The sequence below is a fragment of the Anser anser genome (genome assembly GCF_964211835.1).
Source record: "Anser anser genome assembly, chromosome: 8".
NCBI lineage: Eukaryota > Metazoa > Chordata > Aves > Anseriformes > Anatidae > Anser > Anser anser.
In genome coordinates this window covers 15,827,172-15,844,929 of record NC_139728.1, presented here as the reverse complement: position 1 = coordinate 15,844,929, position 17,758 = coordinate 15,827,172, and the positions used below count along the sequence as shown (strand labels likewise).

The 17,758-nt window shown below is 41.6% G+C and overlaps 1 protein-coding gene across 3 annotated transcripts in view; it reads left to right on the top strand.

Moving 5' to 3' along the window:
- The window catches only part of RGL1 (ral guanine nucleotide dissociation stimulator like 1), an 81,858-nt gene that overhangs the window by 40,312 nt on the left and 23,788 nt on the right, over positions 1-17,758 (top strand). For all 3 annotated transcript variants that reach the window (XM_083847071.1, XM_083847070.1, XM_083847072.1), the window contains 4 exons: positions 534-611; positions 11,021-11,205; positions 14,515-14,639; positions 15,267-15,482. In XM_083847071.1, coding sequence (XP_083703197.1) covers positions 534-611; positions 11,021-11,205; positions 14,515-14,639; positions 15,267-15,482 — 604 coding nt within the window. The remainder of the gene's footprint in view (positions 1-533; positions 612-11,020; positions 11,206-14,514; positions 14,640-15,266; positions 15,483-17,758) is intronic.

Sequence of the window (17,758 nt, the reverse complement as noted above, 5' to 3'; positions counted from 1 at the left end):
CTTTTCCAGTGGCATTTTCACAGAGCTGTGGACCATTCCCCCTCATGGCAACTGTGTCAAGATTTTTGGCACAAGTAGGCAATTGCCACCTAGAAAAACTTGCGTGAAATCACACCTGGAGTTGGAAGGAATGGCAAATACTAGAGAAACAGAAATTGAGTCAGAAAAAGTGGTTTGTACAGCCTTATTGCACACTGGCATATCACTCTGGGAACGGATGGCATGAAAACTGACAGAGAGGGTCTTGGAGCTTCGAGCAAAGAAATTGTTTTGGTTGCTTCTTCCCATGTGCAGGCTTCTTCATATGAATTAACAAGTTAGGTTTGAAAATATTGGTCGTCTCTTTAGGAACTTTCTGCTCCTTAATGAAACAAGCTTCAAGCTCCATAGTTTTGCCAACTGTTAGATCCTATGTTTGTAGTTCAAGCTAGAAACATTTTTTAGTTGTTTGTGATGATTGTGTAAGAACTATATTACTTGGGCTTTGTTTTTATTCAGTAGAAGTTCCTCTAAACACCTATCTCATTTTTCAGGTATGGAAACCTGGAGACCTTAAGCTGTGAAGAAGTTGGGAGCCAGAATTCCTCCGGATCCAAAACAGTAGTCAGGAAGTAAGTGTGGTTTTGCACTGTACCGCGAGCCTCAGTCAGAAGTCAGTATTGGAGGAGGATGTGGGCAGCATAGCTGTTGTTTCATTTGAAAATTCACAGTACTGTTTGCTTGCTTAAACAAGCTTGTTTAAAAGCCAAATATCAACAGTCATATGGAGACATATCCAATGGTATAACCCAGAGATTTGTCAGTCAGGGAAATTGTCTTGTATTTGAACAAGAGAGGAATGTATCCAGGCCAACATTTTGTTGATTAAACAAACAAGGAGTGTTTGTTTTCCCTGCCTTATCTGTAGCAGTAAATGGTTATCGCTTATGACTGATTTTATTTTGCATTACAACGCAATAGTCTGCATCTGCAGACTAAAGCTGAGGTTGTTTCGAGCAACTTGTGTATGCATGCACCTTCTTCATTAGCTCCCCTATGATTTATAGGGTTGCTTTCTGAGTGAAATTTAAATTCTGATGTCACCCTATGTTGCAAGAAAAATAGCAAAGCTCTTTTGGAATGTGGTTTAAATGGAAAAAAGTGGTTTGGTTATTATCCTCCTAGCATCATATAAAACTGCATTTTATTTTTAGACATTGGGTGTTGAATTTGTACTTTGACATCTGTATAATGTGTGCTTTGCATGCGCTGTGGCAATAAAAAGTATCTAAGTGGTTATGTTTGATTACAGTATGTGGAGAAGCTTGATTCTTGTCAGCATCACTCATGATTGTTTTCCTATAATTCTGTCTCATCTTCTATTGGATAAAAAAAACCAACAATCTTTTCTCAGTGCACTGACTTGGCAAGGAGTAATTGAAGAAGAGGCCTCAGAACTTTAGTTTCTGTTTGTTCTGAAATAGGAGAAAATGTTGATTTGTTTATTTTTTTTATCACATGAAATACACAGTCCCGTCAAGACTGAGAAATACAGTGCAGTATTTTCATTTCTAGGATTCAGGCAGATTGTTGATTCAAATCACATCCTTTCCTAAAATACTGAGCCTACCCTTCACACTGCTTACCTCTCTGCATTTCGGATGGCATATGTGTTTTGGACAGGGAGTTTTGAGTCTGGTGTAAAATGGTTCCAATGTCCCCAGTCCAGAAATTTTCTTTTAACATACCCAACACCTTCCTGTCCTTCACTGTCTGAATGCAGTGGTCAGACAGTAGGGTGACTTTGCCTTCTGTCATCCGTGTAGAAATTGTTTTGTTTAACCACCATGAATAAATTGGTAAAAGCCCCCTTGTCTGTGAGTGTTTCAATAACTTTCTCTGAAAACACAAGCAATTATGCTTGATTGACTGCAGAAGAAATGTAGAGCTTAATTAATGTTTATAAATGATAAAGGATTCTCAAAAAAGGCTTTAGTTAGTCTAATGCAAAATATTAGTGCTTGTTACTTTATTTATTTATTTAGGATTTTTAACACTGCAGACACAAAGCTACAAGCTCTAATGGTTTGGGCTGTTCCTCTTGCCCCATGAGACTCAACACCGGAGCCCAATTCTCTGATTGTTTCCTGGTTGGCATAAGAGAGAGCTGTTAACACTTTCTTCCCATTTTGCCATGAAGAACCCATCAAGGAACAGGTGATAATTAAATCTTGGTCACAAGATCCAAGAAGGCAGAATAGGGCTGTAGGTGAAGGAAATAATAGCCAGCCAGCAGGTTCCTACACTGTCATCCAAAATAAACTCTTAAGGACTCTTCCTACTTTGGGCAGGTCATTTGACTTCCCCATATTTCAGCCAGTCCAACCATAAAATATGAGCTAAAGCAGTACCTTTCTTGCAAAATAGATTAAGGATTTATACTGAAGATGTGGAAGATGCTTTCACCAATATAAACCATGTCAGGATTAATCCCCCCACCTTTCCACAGACTTGAAGGAGCTTGATTACGAGATGGAGAGAAAACAGGTGGAAGTAATCGCGATGTTAGTGTCACTCAGGCTGTGGGCAAAACATCAATTCGATGTTGTGTCTGAAGGTGAGGGCGCAACTGAAATACCATTTAGTAGGAACATATTGTCTGTGTTTGTTTGTTTGTGCTTTTATATTTTTAAAACAAAATTGTTTTTCTACTGACATGCACGTAGTCAGTCATTCACCCCGGGCCTAGCTGCTTCCTGCTGCATCCCTGCTGCCTTCCCTTTGTCATGCACCATCTTCATGCAGTCAGCAAATGACAAAAGTATGGGGTATGTCTTCCAGTTCTCACAGTAGCACAACTTCTGGTGAGTTTATCTGACCCAATTTTCATTAATATATTCATCACAGCTGATGAATCCTTTGGCCCTCATGAAAAATCTTTATCTTTTATGTCTAAATTAGATACCTGTTACCCAACTACTTGTTTATAGAAAGCTCAATAATGAAGTTATCAACAAAGTAATTTACGTGTCATGTGCACATTTTAACAGATCCTGTATAAATGTGAATTCACTTTCCTGACCTAAAAGTCTCCATTACCTGTCAGTTGCTCTGGCTACTTGTCTCTTAGCTATGATTAATGCTATCCGGAAAAGAGGCTGGCTTTGTAGTCCTGTTGTGAAACACGTAGTTCTAGTAGTTCAGGTTTTCTCTTGTCTGGGGATAATTCCAATAGAGTTGCATGATATAGGTGTGTTCTCAGTTTTATGGGAGTTGGAGAAATGTTATTTCTTGCCTTTAACTCTGCATTTCTCAGAGGAAAAATATCTCTTCGGAAGTCCCACAGTCTGTGGCCAGGGCTCTTCTCCATGCGTCAGACTCCCATTGTGACAATTCTGGTGTTTGAATGCTCCATTTGAGGCATTAGAAATCTAAATCATTTCGACTGGTTTCACACACACACACACACACACAAAGCTACAGAAATGAAAAAACAACGCTGGGAAGAGAATTCCTGACTCTAAATATCTCATGGAGCTTTAAAAAACGATAGGGGTTTCTGCAAAATCTTATGTATGAGAGGATTTTTGTCATATTTGGTATACTGTAAGCCCACTGTTTACTACTTTCTGTGTTGAAACTCCCTGTTCGTTTTGTACTTGTGGTATAGAGTTATGATATATTTTGAGAAGGAAAGTGTCTGATGTATGTGAGTTTCTTTTACCGTTTCATTATTCCACCCAGTGCTAATATAGCTAAGAACCCGCAAGCCCTACGCTAGGGCTTGAGCAGGCTTGTGGCACAGTACCGTTTGAGAGGCTTGTGGGAGCTATAAACTATCCTTGTGTTTCTAAATTCTGGGTCTGAGCCAGCAGTTACTTCTCACACTTGTTTCAGTGACACAGAGCTGTTACTGACCTGAGATGACTTCCGCTAGGCTCGAAACCTGCCTTCTGAGGATCCTTTCTGCCACGGGGATTTTCTCCTGTGCACATAAGCATCATTCCTATCATTTTTGGGCCACAGGAGTGCTCAAAGATTTATTTTTTTATTCAACAGGGATCTGACTTAATTATGTTTAACACACAACGTCTTTTGGGATTTTTATTATTACTGCCATTTTCTTTAAAACTGTATTCAGTAGTATGCAGTTAAAATGAAGGTACAGTAGTTCTGTAACTTTAAAAAGATCTAAACAATGTTAGAATGATGATTAAGCTTTGACCAGTGAAATATTTTGTGACCTTAATAAAACTGCCTTGCATGTATTTTTTTTAGGATCAAGTCCCAGCATAGATTTCATGTTCAGTAGTTTGCTTTCCACAGTTCTCACTGCTCTTAGTCAGCCAGAAAGTTTGTGATCTCAGTATGAAAGAATACAGTTCAGAAAGGTCGCATCCTCCCGTGCATTGTCTCAGTCAGACGGACTTCAGCCTGTGTTCCCAGAAATCCGATGCTGTGCCTCTCTTAGTTGTCTGATAAGGGAGTCGTGAGGAGTAACTTTCTTGACCCTCTGTCTTCTGTTATTAGCAGTCCTTTTTGTTATTCTTCCTTGCATCATGTAAACAAAACCTCCTGGGGCTAATTCGCAGGTCAGGGTGCCTTTGTGTCGAGGTAGGACGGAGTGGCTTCCTCGTCTTTGTTGGGTGGTCCTTGTCTTCGGAGTTCCCTGTCTTCGTTGCTTGCTTTTTAGCTGAGGACTCCTGCTGACTTTCAAAAATAAATAGATATAACAAATCAGAACACACAGATCTAATACCTAGATATAACACACCCAGAGTAAAACCATGCATGTGCTACATATAAATGAAAATTTATCAGTATGATGATGGGAAATTTAAATGAGATAATCATGTCTGAAAGATTTCAAGCCCCTTGACATGTTCTGGGAAGGGAATCAGCTAGGCAAGCAATTAAGGCCGTTTGAGGACTTCAGTCTTCATGAAACTGTTGTGCGTGTTGCATGTGAGATAGTTAGAAACAATGCTTTTGGTGATATGGCCTGATCACTGTAATCTCTGTTCCCCATAGTAGGAGAGCTCCTCAGTTAACTTTTAACTCACTGCTAAAAGGTTGAGTTTTCTGTGCAAAGTGTTCTGTGAAAAACTTGTGCCTTGTTTCCATCCCCATACTAAAAGATGGTGTTAAATTCGATTTCTGGGCAATCAGTGCTGGCAGACGACTAACAATTCAAGGAGTTGGTGTACTATAGGAGCAGAACACTTCTTTCCCATAAGATAGGTACTAATACCCAGATGGAACTGGAGGAGGGCAGAGAAACAACCCTAAAGGCTTTGAAGTACAAAGTATTGTAGCAGCCTGTACCTCTGGGGACTTGCCTGTGCAGCGTTATAAAATTTAAAGGGGAGGATTCTTAAAGAACTCAGATCAGCTGACTGGGAAGCAGGAACAGTAAAAGAGATTTAAGCCCTCAACCTCTCTTTCTTCTACAGTCCCAGGCACTGAGGTGGCTGAGTCCTGAGGCTTTTAAATCCTGAATGAGCTCAAGTAACAGTAAAAGTCCTTTCAAGCCTCCTGTTGAAGCATAAGGTTATGGTTTCCGTTTGCTACTGGCTTCACTTGGCTTATCCGGAGTGCATTGGTTGTGAATGACAGGCCACAGAAATGAATCAAAATACTTGGGACTTTTTTGTTGTCTTGAATGTCATCTCCTAGTTGCATCTGCTTTATTATCAAAATGTGGAATTTATTTGTTATTAAAACTTGGAATGTGGCATGTGACTGGAAACTACAGACAAAGCAACTCAAAGCTAAACTGAAATCTCATTGTTTTATTCCACAGCAATTGGACAAAACAGTTCAAATAAAGAAAATTAAGGAACTACTCAGTTACCACATGTTTATTTACCCTTGCATGTTTACCCTTCTGCTTCTTCATTAAAATAGCGAATACCGAAACTTAAAACGTCCTACTGCAGTATTTGGAGTTTGTCAGAGGGATAAACAAACCTTGTCCCAGGGCTTCTTGTGCATTTAGACTGTTCTGACAGAAAGCTCGTCTTTTGCTTCCTACTGAGGTTAACAGCCCTGTTGGAAAGCAGAATGCACAGTTACAGTACTGCAGAAATAAAAATGGGCCTGAAACTTTGTACTCCAGGAGAACAGACACCAAAGGAATGCGAGACAAATGGAATAAAAATCGCTGGAAGTTTCTGATGCCTTGGGAAATCCATGGTGGGAAGCAGTTAAGATTCATTTGGGAGAGCAACAGTCAGCATTCATTCCAGTAAAGCCAATTAAGCTAAAACAACAGCAGAAACCAATGCGGTTACATGAGAAGCAGTCAAATACAGGGCAGTATAAGCAAAGGAAGAGGGGGAGAGTTATGAAAACAACCAGAACCAAGCAAAAAGAATAATTAAAAGAGCAAAGAAAAATAATGATTGGCATCTCAGTTAAAACAGAGTAACTACAGAGCTGTTCCCTTAGTGACTTCATGTGTCCCACAGAAAGACCCGCAGTATGCTGTTCAGCCAGACATTCTCAGATCAAGAGAAGTGCAGAGCATTTGCTACAAGCCACTAGCAAGTTATTTGTAAACAGGCTGGGTGGGAGAAGCTACCATTACATCAGCCTTTGCATAGAGTTTACGTACATTTTACCCCTTATTCAGAGCTGAAATTTAATTCCCTGTGTTTAATTCCCTGTGTTTAACAAGCAAAACTGAGAAAATGCAGCTGGCTTAATTTAATTTCTATGAGCAAGCCTGAAAGCCATTGTATGGCGAGGGGAGGAAATCACCCTCTGTGAGATGATTCCACTGCTGGGCTTCGCTGTGCGTTTGGCAGGTCACGGGAAGTGTTGTCCGTGCTCCTGTCTGACTAACTTCATAAGGCACTCATTTAATCTCTTCTGCAGCCGAGGTTCTCTGTGTTCTCCTTAGTCATTGAGGTTCCCTTGTACTCATTCTCTAGAAATAATTGTGGTGGAAAAGAAAACACTGGTGTTCCCTTCTTGCCAAAAAGTGTTCTGTTTAATTCTGATGCAGACCTCTTCAGGCCCAGGGATACAGCTGTCTTCCCATCTGAGAAAGGGCTATGCCCAATTTCTGTGTAACATATTGCATCCCTTGTGGCTGTGTGATATGAAGGGCTCCTTCTCCACCTCCTCCATGCCCTCCTGGCTCAGCTTAAGAGATGTTAGACCTGGAGCTGCTACAATCTCATCCCATTTCATGGCAGCTTGTGGGCAAATGTAAGTGGGTGAGTAGTTCTGTGTTTCCAGTTCATAAAGCAACAGAATCACATACTCACCTTCCAGCTTCAGTAGATAGGTTTTAAAGGCTGAAATGTTCAGAGATGGGTTCTAAGCAAAACCGATATGGAAACTGGAAGATTTTCTGATATGTGCAGAATTTGAAGGTATCGCTGAACAGAGCCCAGAGTCCATGGTTGGCAGGACAGGAGTTAAACATTAAAAAGTTTTTTCCTTATAGGCTGCAAATATTGGAAAGGAAAAACTTATAGGTCATAATTGAACCATGAAAAATGTAGTCTTTTGAAAATGTTTTTCTGTCTGAGATCTTGGAAGGCTCCCATTGTTATCTGTCTCTGGGGCTATTGAGTACAGGGTGTTTCTTCTCAAGGGCAGCAAATGTAAAGCTACTGCAAGATACGGGCAGTTTTCCAGCCTGTTTTCAGAAAGCTTCCCCCCCCCCCCGACACACCAATTAGGAAGTCAGGCGATAGGAGGTCAGTAGGCCATAGTGTACCTTTTTACTCTTTCCTATTTCCCCTCTTGCCTGAAATTATTTTGCTAGCAAAAATCAGCATCTGTAACGGCTGTGAACTCTTCACCCTGCTCTGGGAGACTGGATCTGTGTTAAACTCTGTTTATTCTTCAGCTTATGAAAGTGGCCATCAAGCAAGCCTGTGGAAATTGACCTTAGTATGTGAACAATATCAGTACAAGAAAGTGTCCTGTGGAGAGGCTCCTCCTGTGAAATCATTGCTGAACTGGTAAATGCTCATAAGAAAAGAATACCCAACATATTTTGGGCAGTGGAGCCAGTAGGGGTGATAGTGAGTTTGTGATGTGGGGAAAAGCGGTATACAGCAGGTTAAAACACACAGTTAGGACCTGGAATGAGTGTTTCCCTGCCCGGGGCAGAAAAGAAATGAAATTACTGCAGGCATAGGGCAGTGGTGTTTGTGATGGGCTTGTGCAGGGCTGGAGGGGACAATGGAAAAGCGTGGGCAGACAGGAGAGTGGAGCGAGAGCTTGGGAGTGTCGTGCGGATGTCTGTGTCGTGGCCGTGCTCCCACCTTGGGAACTGGAGCGTGACACCTGTCCCAGCTGAGGGGAGCGGACCTAGAGCCCCCCAGGTAAAAAGTTTTGCACCCACTGGCCTAAACAGCAAAGCCCTGACTGGTTGCATGCGCAGTGGAAGCTTGTCGGAGCGGAGTTGTGAAAACCCAGTCCAAAATGGCTTTCAAATGTGAAGAGTCTTCCTCGCTGCACCATCTGTTCCATGTTTGCAGTGAAACCTGAAACCCAGACTGTGTTTGCATGTTAATTTTTGGTTGTAAGTACTCTTCGTGGCTCTAAAATTGTAATTGCAGAGTTTCTCCTGTCAGCTAGCCTAACCAAACAGTATTACTGACAGCTTTCCAAATACTCTCAGTAATTAGAAGTTTGAAGTTGCCACAATATCAGAGAAGGAAATAGAAAAAACAACAGACTAAACTGGATGGGACTTGGAAAATGACATCTCTATGGGATTAAAAGTTAAACTGAGTTTTGAGGAAGAAACAATATGCTTGAGCTGAGACCAGGCGAGCGGGAGAGGCGATCTTTACTCTTTCTTAACTATCAGCTTGTTCTGAGTGTCACTGAGCAGCTGACTTAACCAGATGTTGTTGTAGTTCCCTTTCTGCAGAGCAAATGTACCGGCATCTGTGTGCGGCTCTGCTGCAACAGCTTTCTTGGCTGGCTTTTGGGTTCTTCATTGCACAGGAGTCTGAATGCGAAATCCATGTTCGTACTGAACTCTTCTCACAGGCTCATAAATTGAGGAGAGATTGGTCCTCCTGGCAGGCTTGTCCCTGGGTATTTTGCAGCTGTGAACATGATAGACCCAGAGCCACTGCTTCGGTGTTCTGTGTGTTTGAGAATTTGAACTTCAGAAGCCGAGTGCCTGACTGTCGTGAGCCCAGAGCCCAGGCGCTCACTGGGCTGACACGGGGCTGTCTCAGACTGGATACCCTAAGATAGGGGGGTTTGCTGAAAGCATAGCCCAGTGGAGCTCATGAGAGCTGCTTCCCTAAAAAGTGGCATTTCTTCTCTCCTAAACATCTTCACCCAATTTCGATGAAAGCAGGAACTGTAGCTCACCTCTCTTCCCCGCTGCAGCCCTTATGGCTGCTGGCTAGAAGAGGTTTGAAATACAGGGATGGTTTCAGTGTCCTCGAGAAAATCTCCAGGGCTTTCTTTTCTCTGGAAGCTTGATGTTAATTGCACGTTTTCTTCTGGAACGTGGTATTTTTCTCTCGTGTTACATCCTGTTCTCAGTACCACAGTAGGTGATCATAAAGCAGTGGCCTTGGCTGGTGTGTCGAGTTATGTGGCTGCACCCAACGGTTATGGTCCCTTAATCCCTCTGTCAGTTCAGGTAAACTAAATTCTCTGTTAGAAGTATTTTCATATGCCATCTGTGACTCCCCAGCTTGAGGTTTGTGCTGTGGTCAGTTCTAATTGGTGCAGCAAAATATACATGCTGATCTATTGACACACTGCTATGAAGAATCAAAGATCTCCTAGTCTTATCTTTCTTAAACCACTGCTATAACTTTCAGGCATTCTTTCCTTGCACAAGAGAGATATACAGTCTTTTGTGGTATAATCTGATGGCACCTCCTTGTCTTTGGGCTAAGGGTAAAATCCAAATTCTGCTAATGTGTTTTTGTTTTGCAGTTCATACAGTTCATACAAAAACAATCTGTCTCCTGGGTTCAGCTCTCTCTGCTCTTCAAGCCTGGCACGGAGCACTGGCAACATAGCGCTGCCCAGGCTGCACATGCCACGATTAGAGTTTTATCTTCACAGACATGGTAACCTCGCTAACAGTCTGTGCCCTTGGGGCTTAGGATCAGGCTTAGGCTGCTGTTTTGCAGCATACGTAAACCCCAAGACTCGATCAATGGGCAGTCTCTCTACTAAGAGAGCAGACACGTCTGAGTAATGTGGGGTGTGGGACTACACAGCTTAGGATTGAGTCCCCAGGCTGGGCGGTGGTGATAGATGAGAGGAAGGGCACTGGAGGAAGTATTTGATTTAGCACTTCCACTGGGAAGCTGCTGCCCTGAAGGAACCACGAATACCTTGCTTCCTCCCTTGTATTTTTCCACAGCATCCCAGGGAGCAGTAACTGAGCAAACATTGCAGCCGCACCAGGCCACAGCTTTTCCCACTGGCACAACAGTGAATTAAGAAATCATGTTCTGCTTTTGGTTGTGTTCATGATGTCTAGTATTAGTCAAACATGGACGTAGTACAGCTAAGCAAAGATACTTCAGCTATTCAAAAAAAGCGTAACTCCAAGATAATTTGCAAGTCTTGCCTTGCTCGCTTGACAAAGGCAAATAATGAATGCCAGTGACAGAAAATTACTTTGTTGTATTCAAGGTACTGACTTTCCATGCTTGGTAGGGAGTTATTTCTATTAGTTATCTTAATTGCTTTATCCATCATTACTTGGTATCCTGAATTTAATAGAAGGGACTCCATGTAGCTTAAGTGGATTTGATTCTTCATTGCTACGCATTTTGGGGCTGTAATTGGATCCACTTGCAGTAGAGTGAATCAGCAGCAACTTCACTGAGGTCACTGGCAAAATCTGAGTGGTATCTTAATAAGATTGCATGCATAATAAAAGAACAAATGCAATTCCATGCTCATAAGCTTCTTCATAGTGCCTTGACGAGGGGTGCGAATGTCTCGGTGTTTTTATTTTAAGGATACGTGCAGTTGTATTGATACAAACTGTATGCAACCAGTGTGTTCTCTGTGTATTTGTTTTCAGTGCGATAGCATCAATCTTGCGAGCGTGGCTCGATCAGTGCTCTGAGGATTTCAGAGAGTCGCCCAACTACCCGTGCTTGCTGAAGTTGCTGGATTACCTGAAGAGGAGCATGCCTGGCTCTGACCCGGAGAGGAGGGCGCAGAACCTTTTGGAGCAGTTCCAGAAGCAAGAAGTGGAAAACGACAGTGAGCTTCCTTTCCTTCTTTCTTTCTGTTTTCCCAGGCTGTGTGATACCACAGGGATTTATGTGGAGTGCATTCATTAACGCTCATCCTAATTGTAAGCAATATTATGAGGCTCACCAATTATTATTTTTTTAATCTCTGAATGAGACTGCAGGTTCTGTGTGAACAGTACAGTGCAGTGTAGGTGCCCTTTCTTGCTCATTCAAAGGAGGACTGGGAGTTCCAGCACTTCTAATATTCGGCCAAAGTCTCAAGATTGTTACAGCAGTCAAGTAGCTAACTGTCAGCATATTCCCCGTGTCATTGACTTAAAACACACAGCTGCTCCTCAGGTTTTCTCACTTAAAACCCATCCCCAAAACAAACAAACAAATCAATTAAAAAAAAAAAATGAAAAGCTCATCCTACTGGGCTGCAACAAAATAAATCTTGAGTCACAAGCTGTGTTGCCATGAAGCTTTTCTTCCTAGTTACCATCATGTCAAAGGAAGTGTCTGTGGCTGTTTTTTCCTATTTGAGTGGCTGGCTGCTGGTATCCAAGGACAGAGGAAAAGCTTACGTTATTGGGGGTTGCAATCTACTGAAACAATAGTGAACTGTAGTAACACAAATACGCTGTGTGCAGTGTCAAGCCTGACACATAGCCTTATCCTGGTCAGAAAGTTTCCTGTGGCATAAGCTGAAAAGTCCTAGGAACTCACACAGTGTGTGAATGAGAACTAAAAACAACTTCCAGGTTTGGCAGAGGGGCAAGAGGGAGTAATTCATGAAATAAAGGATAAAGGAAATGACAGAAAAGAAACATTTCATCCCTGGCTTGTCTGCCGGATGTTCCAGAAATACCGTGTCAATGCATAATTATGGTGAATTGCCAAATTAACACTGCCATCAAAACAAACATAAAAAGGAGTACTGCACAGAGCTCAAGTGGTCTCCTTACTGAACACAGGTAAGTGAACAAGGTTGCTGATGTGTGCCTATTGATGTTCTTTCCTGGGTTTGGTTCCCACATGTCAAACAAAGAGAGCCTAAAAGAGCTATATTTAGATTCATCTGTTGTTCAAAGCGAGCACAAGTTCCCAGCAGCCCGGCTTCTGCACTTGTTTCCAGAAGTAACAGTTGAAAAGGCTCTTTTCTGAGTTATGGACAGGTCAATTTGAATGATAACATTTTCCAATTTGTGGCAGAACAGAGGCTGTTATTTAGAATAAAAGAAGAGGAGGGGAATGCAATTAACCTGAGGGTTCTACAGAGAAGAGTTTTAGAGTAGTCACTTATTTTATTGATGCTCCATCTTTGTTCATTTCAGAGATTTCTTGCAAAACTCCTTATGTGTTGCCTGCAATCAGATTTGAAGATTAGCTGATAATTATTGTTCTAAAGCATTCATATTGTACTGTAATCTTACAAACGTGGTCCTAATCCTACAGTTTGGTTTGCGCAATCAAATAATCAAACCTCCATTCAATGCTGCTATCAGCCATCCCAGTAGATTAGATTGCAGTCCCAGATGCATAGATAAAAGCTATTCCCAGCCTCGGTGCTTCCAGCCTGAGCAATACAAAGCAAGGTGAGCCACAGACTGCAGTTCTGACAGGGTGCATCGTCCCTCTCTGTGAAGTCAAGAGTGCAGTGGGCCTTTGAGAGGGCTGACTGGATCAGAGAGATCTGAAGAAGTGGAGATACTCTGGTACAAGAGGGGTCCCAGCTTTCTAGGAAGTAGGGAGAAGACTGGTTACACGTTTATGAACGTGAAAGTGAAAGGAGAAACAGGCATGAAAAAAACGAAAGGAAAATCTTGGGTTGCACTCAAGGACCTAATTTTAAGGCAACAGTGAGTTTTTGAGTAGGATTGCAACTCAGTGGTGAGGATTTTCAGATGAATTTCATGAGCTGAAAGGAGAATGAGGAGTTACGTGGCCAAAATGTGTAACTCTTGTAACAGCTGAGTAGAAGTCCATTTAACTATTCATATTGTTATGAAACACCCACAGAAAAATAAGACTGAAATGGAGGTCTCCATTTATCACATTTAGCTCTGTCAATAAATTGTACAGTTGGAATGGACAGATGGAAATTGGATACAGCCAGTAGTTATAACTTGCTGTATCAGAACTGTAGCAGGTTTTGATGCTCAGATGAATGAAGAAAGGAAGAACAAGTATTTTGAAAAACAATGATGAAGAACCACTATCTGCTTTTATTGCTTTAATGTTTGTTCTGCTTTAATTGGATACGAAGTATTGCATAATGTACTCTGACATGCACTGCTTGTTTTTGTTAATGGAATTTCACTGGTAGTAAACTCAGTACTTTTGTTGTTCATCTTCAACAAGAGGGAAAGTCCCATTTTTTTCGTTCTTTGGTGCTTACTGTTGCCCTCCAGTAAAAGGGATTAAGAAGAGGATTTATTTTAAGGATTTTCTGTTTGACTTCCTCCTGTACCATGGGAAATAAGGGCATATTTATTTATTTTTTTAATGTAGCTTTGTTCCATGTGGGAGCCAAAAGGTAACATGGGAACATCTGTGAAATCCCTTCCCTTCGGCACAGGATCTGGTCCCTTGGTGAGGAGAGCTGTCCTCTTGCACCTTTTTGCTGCTGCTCAGTGCAAACTGAAAGAAACATTCAGCTAAATGCTGTAGATGCTCAGTGTATTCCCTTTTGTGGGAAAAATTCCCAGAGAGGGACGATGTCCAATGCTGGAACAGCCTCTCTTTAATATTGTCTGTGTAGTCCTGTGAAAGTGTAAATGGCGCCAGTAAAATCTGGTGTCTCCTTTTCCTTCTGTGTATGGGAGAAGTAATCTGGATATAAGAACATTCCTAATGTAATATTTTGAGTATATAATCAAACTCTAGTCCCTTTGCCAATTGATTTTTTTCATATTATTAAAAATCCGCATAAATACTGAAAAAGAATAACAAAATTCTACAATCTTAATAAGATTTTTTTTTTCCAAATATGGGGGCAGGGGGATGGAGGAGTTATTTTGTTGGGTGGTTGTTTGTTTTTTCAAAAGAATGGTGGGCTGAGCCACTTCGCAGCTAACAGACCTTGGGCAGATCATTTCTTCCTAACTTTATTTCTTTTTCTTCCACCTTTTTTTTTTTGCTTAACTTACTCTTCTGGTCATCATTTTTCTTGCTGAAATATGTAGCGCAGTGGGACATTACATCATACAGAACCTTCTGGGGGTTCTACTATTATATATACTGTGAAGTTTGATGTTTTGAAATAAGTTAACAGTTGCTTTGATTTACTGTTTGCTTTGTAAATTTACTAAGCCATATTTTCCATCCTGAACAGATGGATTCCATAGCACTTCCCCCTGTAACCTCTATGATGAAGAGGAAATGGAGATTAGCAGTCCAGAAGAATTCTCTTTTTTCCGAGAAGACCTTGTGGCAGAGCAGCTGACTTACATGGATGCAGTATGTAGAGTATATGTACTACTTGAAATGCTAGGGGAAATAGTGCTGGGCTTCTAAATTTTTTTAAAATGATCTCAATATAAGTATAGTGTTCCAGAACAGGTCTGTTTTTGGGCCAGAGAACACAGCTCTGCTTGGTTATCTGCTTGCTTTATTCACAGGGCTTTTTCCTTCCGTCATTCTGCAGGTTTAAAAAAAAAATAAATTTGAATGTATACTATGTAGTCTTTTTTTCAAAGTTCAACATTTGACACCAAAAAATACCACATTTTGACTATATATCGCTGCCTGGCCTAAAGATGTAGAGGTACTCTAATTGTAGTACTCTGATTTGGTTTGTCTGTTTCATTTTGCTTCACAATATCACTATATAATTTTTTTTCCCCCTTTGTCATGCAACTTGTATAAAGATGTCTCTTATCTTCCCAGGACGACTAAGCTGGCAATTCTTCTAGGGCATCAAGCCTATGAAGAGTATGCCAAAGTGTATATTTTAATCTAAGAGAAAACAAATATTTACATTGTAATACAGTATGAGATCTAATTTGTACTGTGAGCATGTGTTTCTTGTGGACAATAGAGATCTAGGAGAATCCTGCTGACTTAGACACCTCTATTTCACTCTAGAAACTCTTCAAGAAAGTTGTGCCCCACCACTGTTTGGGATGCATCTGGTCTCGAAGGGATAAGAAAGAAAACAAGCACCTGGCACCTACCATCAGAGCCACCATTGCTCAGTTCAATGCAGTTACCAAATGTGTTGTCAGCACTATCCTGAAGAGCAAGGAACTCAAAACACAGCAGAGAGCCAAGATCATTGAGAAGTGGATTCATATTGCACATGTAAAGCATTTATTCTAGATTGTTGATGTTCCTTGTGCAAGTGCTTTGGAGTGAGGGAATTTGTTGGGAGGGGAGGAAGGGGTTGTATGCGTTGGCCCCAGGCCAGTGAACATCTTAGCTCCAATTCTTTCTGGTTTGGACCAGCTTTCCTGGTAATAGGAGATGAAATATCGCCACCCCTTTCCCTAGTTCCTCCCCCTCTGTGGAAATGGAATTGATGCTGGTCTCTGCGTGGTTGGGAGTGCTAATTAATTGATGAGACAGATACTGTGCCCTGCAGATGGAGAGTGCCATATACTTGATAATATAACATTGATGGTAAGACGGGTATAAATTCAACCAGTTCAATTCCCTAGGAAGAAAATACTGCTTGTATTAGTGAAAGAAGTGACGTGGTGTTTGATCCCTGTTACACTCACTTTATCAGACAGTGTAGTGACAGGACAAGAGGTAATGGTTTTAAACCATTGTTTAAATGGGATTGTTCAGCCTGGAGAAGAGATGGCTCCAGGGAGACCTTTAGTGGCCTTCCAGTGCCAAAAGGGAGCTACAGGAGAGCTGAGGAGGGACTCTTTGTCAGGGAGTGAAGTGATAGGACAAGCAGTGATGGCTTTAAATTAAAAGAGAGTAGATTTAGATTAGATATTGGGAAGACATTCTTTACTGTGAGGGAAGCGAGGCACTGGCACAGGTTGCCCAGAGAAGCTGTGCATGCCCCATCCCTGGAAGTGTAAAAGGCCAGGGGCTGTGGGCAGCGTGGGCTGGTGGGAGGTGTCCCTGCCCATGGCAGGGTGTTGGAACCAGATGGTCTTTAAAGTCCCTTCTAACCCAAACCAGTCTGATTCTGTGATATCACCCAAATGTTAGGGGAAGGTTGGACAAGAATGAAGAACTGGCAGTGGTGCAGGCAGTAGGCAGTCAGAATGAGCTTTGCACTTTATTCAGCCTTTGGCCATTAATATTCAGTGAGTGAGCGTCGTGCTCCCTCCCCTGCATCTGTGAGCCCTGTTGGAGCTGAAATCGGAATGGTGGGAGATAGCACAACTGTTTGTGTTTTCATACACACACATTTATATATGTGTGTATGTTTATATGAAAGTCAAATAAATACTAGATTTTAAGTAAGTGCAGACAAAACTAACTTCGAAGAAATAGTAAGCTTTTTAACATGGGAAAAATGAAATATTGTTTGGACTGAAGAAGTTTCCAGAACAAAAAAGTTCAAAAAGTCATTTACTTACTGACTTACTGTTTACATTATATATACAAATGAATTGGGGGGGAAGGGGGGGAGGGGGGGGAAGGATGGAAGGAAGGGAGGGCGCAGAAAGAGGTAGAAACAGTGACCAGAAGGAACAAGTAGAGGTATACTATGGCACCACTCTCATCTTCTTGCTTTTCTGCTTTGTCATTGTCTTGTATTTCTCTTTAACAAGTTATTACTTTTTGCTTCAATTCCTTTGTTTTATAAGAGATTCTGTGTTTCATAATCTTTGCACAAGAGTTTAGCACACCTTTACATAACTCTAGTTTGCTAAGTTTGCTAATTTCTTAGATTTTATCTCTTACATTTCACTGTAACCTTTTTAACTCCCCTTCAAAGCACTGGGCAGCTGGCACTAAACTAGGTCTCCTTTATGAAAAGAACATTAAAGCACTTTAATATGGATGTGTGTTGACTTTGTTTTAAGAATCACATGGATTCTTTCAAAGCTATACAAAATAAGCAGTCGTAAAAAGCTCAAGCCAGACAGAGGCCTTCCAGCCTTGACAATGCACTTCTATCCTTCCAGAGGCAGCATTGTTAGTACTGGCACCTAAGCTCTGGCAACTGCATGGTTCAGGAAACTGGTATGGGGAAGTAGTCTTTCACCTCTGTTTTGGCACTTATGCTGACTCGTTTTTGTTATCATCTGATGCCTGCTTTATAGTCCGTGTGAATGGATTAGGGAGTTTGGTTCCTATTTTCTGTGTGCAGATCTCCGGCTTGCAGAGGTACCAGCTACAGGGGTCTTCTGGGGGCACGCTGGGCTGCAGTCTGGGTGAGCCAGCATGGGGCAGCTTCTTGCTCATCATGGGACATCAGGAAGGCCCAGGGAAGCCAGGCCAGGCATCACGCTCATGGTCCTTGTTCTGTGAATGGAGAACCTTGTTCTCCACCTCTGTTAAGCCAATACTTCTCCCTTTACTTAGTTCACACGCATAATTAAATTCTCCATCTTAGCTAAGCACATGAAAAATGCATGTGCATGCTATACAAAATAATTACATATGTA